The sequence below is a fragment of the Odontomachus brunneus genome, unplaced genomic scaffold (genome assembly GCF_010583005.1).
Source record: "Odontomachus brunneus isolate Ranch 3 - 2012 unplaced genomic scaffold, Obru_v1 Obru_scaffold_082, whole genome shotgun sequence".
In the NCBI taxonomy this organism is placed as follows: Eukaryota; Metazoa; Arthropoda; class Insecta; order Hymenoptera; family Formicidae; genus Odontomachus; species Odontomachus brunneus.
In genome coordinates this window covers 1,509,257-1,518,177 of record NW_022639532.1, presented here as the reverse complement: position 1 = coordinate 1,518,177, position 8,921 = coordinate 1,509,257, and the positions used below count along the sequence as shown (strand labels likewise).

Sequence of the window (8,921 nt, the reverse complement as noted above, 5' to 3'; positions counted from 1 at the left end):
AAAAATTTCCCCCCCCCCCCCCCCCTGCACATTTACGAATCTCCTATTCATATATCTTGTAATTTGTCTCGGTACCGAGTCGATACGCGTTGGATACTTCGGTAATATCGTATTTTTATTATTACTCTTGATGTAAATTTTATATATATACGATCATCGCGCAACGTAAACATGTCGTGCTGATTGATACAAGCATAGAATCTGAGAATACACAAAGAGACTTGAAATGTCCCATTCTCTCTTGCAACGCAGTTAACAAATATATAAGTCCCGTATGTGTATGCGCGTACAATGATAAACAGTCGCGTGCGTACGAGTGTGTGTATACATACATATACATATAGAAAGAGAGAGAGAGAGAGAGAAAGAAAGATAGAGAGAAAGAAAGAGAGAGAAAGAGAAATAGAGAGAGGAAGAGACAACAGTCAATAACCAGTCACAAAGTACCTTTTAGTCGAGTTAGCGAGCTTCTCTCTACGCTCGGGGTCAGACTGAAACAGACATGACGCTTCATTTTTAACGCGATTCGTTGTCGTTGATTGGTAGGTAAGTTTTGAGTAGATTGTTTTATTTGAAAGCTATGTGATTGAAAAGATGCAAAATTGTTAACCCGACAAATTTGCCTCCTTGTTATAATAAAAATTGAGCAGAAAAATCATTCGTAACTAATGTGAAATTGTGTAATAGATTCGTAGTCCAATAGGATCGCAAAATTTTCGCTGAGCGAGCTCAAACAAAACAACAAATGTGTCTTTCGAAATAACATAAAGAACACATCGTGAAACCCGCATTTCGTCTTCTTCGAAAATATAATATCGATCGTCTTATATCTTGTGTCTAATCCTCTCTATATGAATGTTTATATCTGACGATTAGCATACAACATAGTGTACCATATATTTAATGAAATTAAACGGATATGGCGGATCACTCATAGTCGATCATAATCGATCGGGCACACGTATATAACGATTGATTGTCTCACCATTTACGAACAATTTCGCAGCGCAATAGAAACTGCACAAAATTACACGTTTAATCGTCTTTGGTTACTGTACTAGCAAATCGCACAAACTTGAAACACTAAGACCAGAAGCGGACAAACACCATCTGTCAAATTCTGCATCAATCGAGCATTGATTTCTTTATTCCATACGTTAACTCGAATCGAACTTTTTTGCTCGTTCGATATAGCAAAATGTTATCAATGAGTATACATCCCGAGAGGTTGTGTGCCCCGTTGCGCTAGGTAAAACGTCCCGAACATAAATCGCGCGAAATACCAATTATTAATTTTCTTATAAATGTCAATTTTTGGAGAATAAGAAGATAATGCGATATTTTTCACGATTCGATTCGTCATCTTGACGACAATAAGCTCTTTAAATGAATCTCTATCGCCGCGATTATTCGCTCTTACTGTTTCTGCTTTATGATTCGTTTACGTAATCACTCACTGGATCAATTCGAAATAGCAAATCAGAGAAAAAATGGTATCGGAAGGGAAAATATCTCTCATAAACCATGCCGTAAAAGCGGCACTAAGAGGAAGTGTTTGCTGCAAAATTGTCCCATGAGTTTAGTTTATGTGCAACGAGAAAGATAGAACGGGAGAGGGTATGGAAGAGGAGGAATATTTTAATGTGTTTATTAACAATCGAGATATTAATATAGATGATAGTTAAAAATTAAGAAATTCGAGACGATAGATTTGACGATGATAGATTCAGCGTATAAACCGAAAAGAATTATCGCGTGTCTGCCCGTCGCTTCTCAATATGATTGAAATACGTACAATAATGAACGTGATCATTAATGAAATGTTAATTCGATGCCCATTCCCTCGTGAAGCGCACCGATGAAATAGCGTATGCTTACAAAGCATAGTCGACTCGAAAGATTCCGATATTGTATACACACATTTACATACATACATATGTATTTATATGTATATGTGTATATATATATATATATATGTGTGTATGTATGTTTACATATATATATATATATATATATATATATATATACACACATACACACACACATATGGAGATGCGCGTGTTAGTTATTACAAGTTATTAATCACCAAACATGCGCCCTAGAATCGTGCACGTACGCGGAAAAAAGAAAGGAGTAGGAGGAAATGAGACGAGATAAGTGTAGGGAGGAAGAGAGAAAAGATAATGGTAAAATTTAAGAGTCGTGTCGTGTCTTACATAGTAATAGCGTACCTTCAGATCAGAGAAACGTCACGATTTGATGACACCAAGCCCATTAATACGATGAATACATTAATATTCATCTCTCTCTCTTCAATGACTTGTTTGCGCAAGTCTCGAGAAAGCAACGCTCCTCTCTCTCTAATGAAATACTTACTCTAACGCACATTTACTCGCGATACCTATAATATTTTCTATCCGAAAAGAAAAAAGAAACGTTTCTCTTCCATGATTGTTTGAATTATTCAAAAACCGAGCTAACTAGCTTTCGAGAATTTCCACGAGCTGCAGCTACTTATAAATTACGCAAGAAACGCTTTTTGTTATCGCCGATCACAACTATGAAGTTTCATCGTGCGTACACTAGCTAATCCAAATTTTAATATATCAATTGGATATATATATTCACAGCGGTTTTTCTCTCGTAGACGCGACCGTCTCGACGACACTTAAAAAATTATATTCTTTGCAACAATAAAAATTATATACTTTTACAAATGATCGATATAAACGTAATATTTGAATATCTCTCGTTCATCACTTCTTCCCACCCCATGCAAATCACCGGGTGTGACTCGAAATCAAATGGTTTGCACAGTTATAAAGAGTAAACAATTTCTAAATCTGCACAAACTGATAAATATATACCTGTTTGCGAATGAGGAGAATCTATTCCACGATGTCCATCTTCTGGCCTGAGAACTGATGAAAATGTCGGCGCGCTCGAAACCGAGACTGTCGGCGGCTTTTCAGTCTTGTCATTTCTTAGCAGTTGATGTACCGGTGGTGGACCTGAACGTAAAGTGATGCATCAAAAAATAATAAAGAACGATAAATCTCTCGACTCCCTCACACTTCTTAACAACTGTGTCGTATAGAAATGGCGTAAAACTGTGGTTACTCATTTCAACCACACTTAACTACGATATGCCGGCCATCGTTTTTACAAGCTTCTTCCGACAAACGCACGCTCCGCGATATCGTCGAGAGAACTAACACCATAACCGGTATATTACGGCATTGTGCTATCAAGAAACGATATACGATCGATTGCAAGTGCCGGTCCGTCGCTATCGTAAAAAGAACCTATGTATGTATGTGATGAAAGGAAAAAAAGGAATACATCGCGAGAATGCAGTTGGCAACAACCCAGTCATGCTTATTGCTGAAATTTTTCTGTGCGTACATCACGCTCCAGAGAGCGGTCATTCGATTTTGATTGCAAATACGGTGCGTTTTTTTGGCGATTGATTAATGTCTTTTCGCCTAACGAATAATTCGATGTTTTTGTTCACATATGATTGCTGTTGTTATTATCATGGTCGCATATTTGTTACGTCTACAAAAGAAAAGCGACAAGTGCTAAAGACCAGAAGGATTTCACCGGTCCCGTTTCACCGATATGACGATACGGTAAGAGACGATACATTTAAATCGGATTTATCTCAGTCTGATTATTTTGCACGCGTTTGTATAGCGAACCTTCTCGCTTTCCGCTTATGCGGCGTGAACTAGTTTAGCGAGTTTCGGACACGGGCGACGCAACGGCTACTGTACGACCCCGACTCCGTCTACTAAAAATAAGGGCAAAGGCAGATTTTGAAACTCACTGAAGCTAGCCGCCGGCTGAACGTGATCCGCGGTCGTGGCTGCGGATGGAGGGGTGTAGCTGCTGCAGTAGTACGGCGGGTGCTCTATTTTGATCGCGTTTATTTGAGGCTGCATGTCGCTGAGGTCATGCAGTATGGATGCTGAAACCAGACACACATTAGCAGCTAGCATGTTCGTACGTATGTCATCCGTATTTCGCTGCACTCTTCGCCGCAAAAATTGCACTTCCGCGCAGGAAAAAGAGACGTAATTTTTTCTTTTCTTTTTTCTTCCCTTTTTTTTGCTTCCCATGTTCTCAACAAAAGTGAAATGCAGAAAGTATTTATTACAACAAAACATACAGTTATTTCCGTTTGCATAAAGCGCGCACAATACGTACAAATGTATATATATATATATATATATATGCTGCAATGTGCTGGAAAAAAACAAAAAAAAGAGAAGAACTCATCAACGAGTAGACGCAACGATTAGACAAATGTCACTGCGTTTTAATCGAGTGCAAATATGTGCGATATCTTTACGTGTATTGATATAAAATGCTGTATCGCTATGCTATTCGCGGGGATTTCTCTCGTCAGAAATAGAGAGCTCTTCTTCTTGTAATTCATGAAATAAAATTCTATCATAATTGCGGAAATTTCGACGTAAGCTAAAAGTAGGAAAAAAGCTCGATTGCTAACGGATGGCGTATCGCCATTCGGAAGTGTATGTTATTACTGAGATTGCCAATGATGACCGCATCAAGAGGATTCTCACGTCTAGTCTCTCGAAAGGGGTAACGGCCTGTCGCGGTGCTCAAAACGCTTTTTCGTATTAACTCTCGAGATGTGTGTGTGTGTGTGTGTGTGTGTGTGTGTGCATATGTTTATATCACACACATGGAATATTTCTTCCAACTATTACAATCACGCAGTTGAAGATTAGACACCAAAAATATCGACTAATAACAAGATACACCAATTAGCCAGCAGGATGCTTTCAAAAGGTCTTTCGCATTGAGACGTTTGTCACCTTTCGAAAGCACCTGCGAAGAAACCATCGCGAATGAACACAGACGACCTCGATAGACGACATTAATCTAGTCGAAAATCATCTATTCGTTATATTATAAGAAAAACGGATCGTTTTGTACGTTTCGGTGGTAAAAATCACGTGTAAATTTCTAATGAATATTTTGCGTCGTACCTTTTGAAAGCATCCAGAGCTCTTTGGAGCTGAAGACACCCGTAGCAAGGATGGTGTCATTGCAGACAACACCGTTATATAGTTCGTGGTATCCTGTACCTGGGAACAAAACCCAGCGAACGATTTTTCAGTGTGCACGTAAAAATTACACACACATGTGCGAAGAATCATCGAGATGTGTATCAAGAAAGTACATAAATGCGCTACCAGAATGCGCTACGTCAAATGAATAAGACACTTAGGCAAACGTAAGCGGCGAAATCGCGAGTACCTTTTCGACGCCTGTCCTCTTCCTTGCTAGCGTTGCAGATGCCATTCAGAACTTCTGTAATGAGAAAAAAGAAGCAAAAAATATACAATTCTCCAAATGGCAAAGTCGATAAAGTTTACTTGGAATAACGACTTTTAATACGGCGGCAAGGTGCCTTGTTGCTCGGAACATCGGCGTTTTCCGCGATACTACTGTACGAGAACGTCGCAAAAAAACTTGCGAAATTACATAAAATTATCTTTTTGCTAAAAAGTATCATCGTAACATCTTTGCACGGCATTTCATACCGGCAACCGTTTTACGCAAATCTCATTACGCAACATATCACCGAAATACTCGAGGGTCCCGAATGAACGGCGGAATGTACGGCGATTTCTCGGGGATCGAGAGAGAGAAAGAGAGAGAGAGAGAACTCTCGATGATTTCTGCGCCGAGATAAAAACTTGAATTTCGTCACTAACTGGCGAGATGATAGGAAAACGTAGCTTGTAACAATGAGATCACGCTTGCGAGAGTCATTGATGAAATTACGAATAAACAAAATCTAAAGGAACGAGAGATTCTTGAAATCAGCTTTGAAAGTTTCGAATATAGGGTATCGAAACTTGAAATGATAGTACGGAACGAGTCGTCGAATTCGCGTTCAAGTTATATAATCTCTAACGAGTTGTGTCTCTGATTTTGTAATTATGGATTACATAGTTAACCACCGAAATTTTGTATAACGAAAACGTCGACTTATTTGTCATGTCTTACTTCCGAAACAAGTGTGAAAAGAGGCTTGTCTGTAAAATATAATCTCGACTTGTTTATTTCTGAATGTATCAGTGTTCGATGTTTGTGAAAATCAATTGGAACAAGACATACGACGCGATTTCACGCACGTACAAAAATATTCAAGTATCCACAGTGGCATGAAAGAAAATCAACGTATACGCGAAGCACTGTGAGCTCGCTAAAGATGTCCGTTGCCTATTTATTTATAGAGCGAGCGTACACAGCGGCAAGCATGGTCACGCGCTTGCGTGCACATTTTCTCTATACGTTCATTCGACACATCGTTCGCGTCGGCACGTAGATTATACGACGCGCAAAGTTATACACGAGGGCGTGTGTGGATTTTCGTGAGATCGCAGTTTGGTCTAAACTGGATATAATGTACCACGCGGATACACAATAGCTCGTGCAGAACCGTTGTCTCGAGAACCGTAGCCCCAAAAAGTATTCAAGTATCGCTCCGTGATAAAGGAAACACGCAACGAAGAATCGTTCCATCTTGGAGTTATATTATGGAACTCTTTGTTACTCGCGCGTAACATTATGCTCGTTCGAGAGAAACATTATCACGCGCCACAAAATAGATGGAAATAAGTGGTTTGAAAAAAAAGAAAAGAAAAAAAAGAGAAAAGAAGAATCAGTTCTTACATCTTTGTGCTTTAAAATCAACATAGCCGAATTGTGTTTTGGTTAAAAAACTACACACACACACACACACACACACACAATGATAAAATCATATAGAAGAGCATATATATTCAGATAAATAAATATTTAATCTAAAGTTAAAAGTACACAAGTTATAATAAAAGGAAAAAAATTGCGACAACTTTTTCTTTATCTCAGAGTTTTGAAAAAGTTTCTTTATCTCATAGTTCAGATAAAGTTCATGATATTTTAGTGAAATATATTTCTCACATCATTTGTCATATCGGCCTCTCTTAGAAGGGATTACATCGACGACTGATATTTTTCAATCACATATTGGATTAATTGAAACAAAACAGCAGCTAGCTAGGTAGAATTTCGCGAAAGTTAAATATTGTTTAGTCAATCACACAGATATCATTTGTTTGGCTTAGAGCGGCTTAGAGAGAAAGAGGCCAGGTGTCTACGTACGCGCTCACTACGTGCTCACCACACGCTCACCACACCGTGTCCGACGCCATTTCGATGCCGTTTAGAAGATTCGAACGAGAACGTGCATGTGGATAATAAAGACTTGACGGTAATTAGACGGTCTCCTCACCTCAACCAAGTTGAGTGTAATTTCACTGGCTATGCAAAACGTACGACCGGTCGAAAAGTATTAGCTGTTATTTGACTGCGTCTCGCAATAGCGAAGACGTATTCACTTGGCACGTGTAAATGCATGATTCGAAAGGTAGTTGGCGTTGCGGGCTAATGATGCTTGCCCCCGAGATATTGGATTAAATCCTATCGCGCGATCGATTAACTTGTGTGATATAAAATTACCGTGACTCGTGATAAAATTAGCGAGATAGAGATCCAGTTCCCGGACGGAAACATTGATGTGATAAGGATTGACGCAGAGACCGGGTTGCGCGCATTCCGCAGTCTTCTCTAGTCTTTCTCCGTCCGTCGATTCCAATGGAATCGCCTTGAAAAGGATCACCATAACCAGATCCAGCCTCCATACCTATCGCAGAGAAATCAAATGGTTCATCGAGTTCCTCCGACTAGAGGCTGGTCTAAAATGAAATTAAATAAAAATTCGTTTGGCTGAACGTACCTTGTCTGCTTGACGAAGACAATCGATCCGGCGCATTTTGCCCTTTTGGTCAGGATTGCTTAAAACACACATCGCCGGTCTTTTTCCCGTAATACTCAGTACAAAGTCCTCCCGATACTCTTGCGTGATATCCTTCCGTAACTTTCCGAGAAGCCGCGAGGCCCATTTCTGTTTTACTTCCAGCTTCTCGTTCTGAGGAACGAAAAGCATTGAAAATTGCGAGACAAGCCGGAGTCAAACCGAGCGATCTCTATTACTTCATCGGGACGAGCGCAAAATCACGTAAGAACGTAACCATCATTCATGCGCGGTGATAATTATCGTTCGTTCTCGAAGAATATTCGATTTGACAGCGATGGATAATCGGAGAGCGTAGCTTCTATATATCGTGTGATATATATCGCGAAGCTATCGACAATATACAGAGAGCCAAAAACGTCATTCGACAGCCGAATCAGACGAATTTGACACGGTCTCCTGCGTCGCGGAAAAGTCGCCTGCATCGCGACTATCGGATTCAACGGACGTTCAATCTAAAAATTTCGTCGAGTTTGTAAAGTTTGTACGTCCCGAGCGAAAATAGCGACTAGCAACAACCTCGAAGAGGGACATCTTTCGGCGAACGATATGCAGCGCACGCGTGCGACCCTCGTCACACTCGGAATAGCAAATACACGCATGCATAAGATCCCTGAGAAATGCATTGAAAGCGCGCGGAATGCATCGGAGTACCGCGCGCGCGATCTATCTCGCCTAGTCCGTTTTGCCATGCACGTACGCACGTCTGCACTCACTTCGTACAACTTGGACAACTCGACTCGAGATATCCCCTCGATATATCCAACCGTACGTTTTTTTCTCTTAAATAATATAACAAATATAACATAATGTTGTTGTAAAGTTATGAGAAGTAACGAAAGAAGCTATGCAAACTGGATTTTACAAAGCATTCTAATCTTTATGCCAACCAATCGATTAATACGCATAGCTTTCAACAATTGGCGATTGTCATATCATCGTTTAGTATAATGATCATGGGCGAAAAATATTTCAAACGTCTCTCTCTCTCTCTCTCTCTCTCTCTCTCTCTCTCTCTCTCTCT

General features: G+C 39.9%; 1 protein-coding gene across 11 annotated transcripts in view; it reads right to left on the bottom strand.

Moving 5' to 3' along the window:
* LOC116847649 (nuclear factor 1 B-type) overlaps window positions 1–8,921 on the bottom strand; it is a 32,981-nt gene that overhangs the window by 11,561 nt on the left and 12,499 nt on the right. For 9 of the 11 annotated variants that reach the window (XM_032822862.1, XM_032822865.1, XM_032822855.1 and 6 more), the window contains 6 exons: window positions 7,820–8,011; window positions 7,543–7,726; window positions 5,290–5,343; window positions 5,019–5,117; window positions 3,830–3,970; window positions 2,868–3,011 (listed from right to left, as the gene is read on the bottom strand). In XM_032822862.1, coding sequence (XP_032678753.1) covers window positions 2,868–3,011; window positions 3,830–3,970; window positions 5,019–5,117; window positions 5,290–5,343; window positions 7,543–7,726; window positions 7,820–8,011 — 814 coding nt within the window. The remainder of the gene's footprint in view (window positions 1–2,867; window positions 3,012–3,829; window positions 3,971–5,018; window positions 5,118–5,289; window positions 5,344–7,542; window positions 7,727–7,819; window positions 8,012–8,921) is intronic. The other 2 variants (XM_032822854.1, XM_032822864.1) reach the window with 2 other exon arrangements.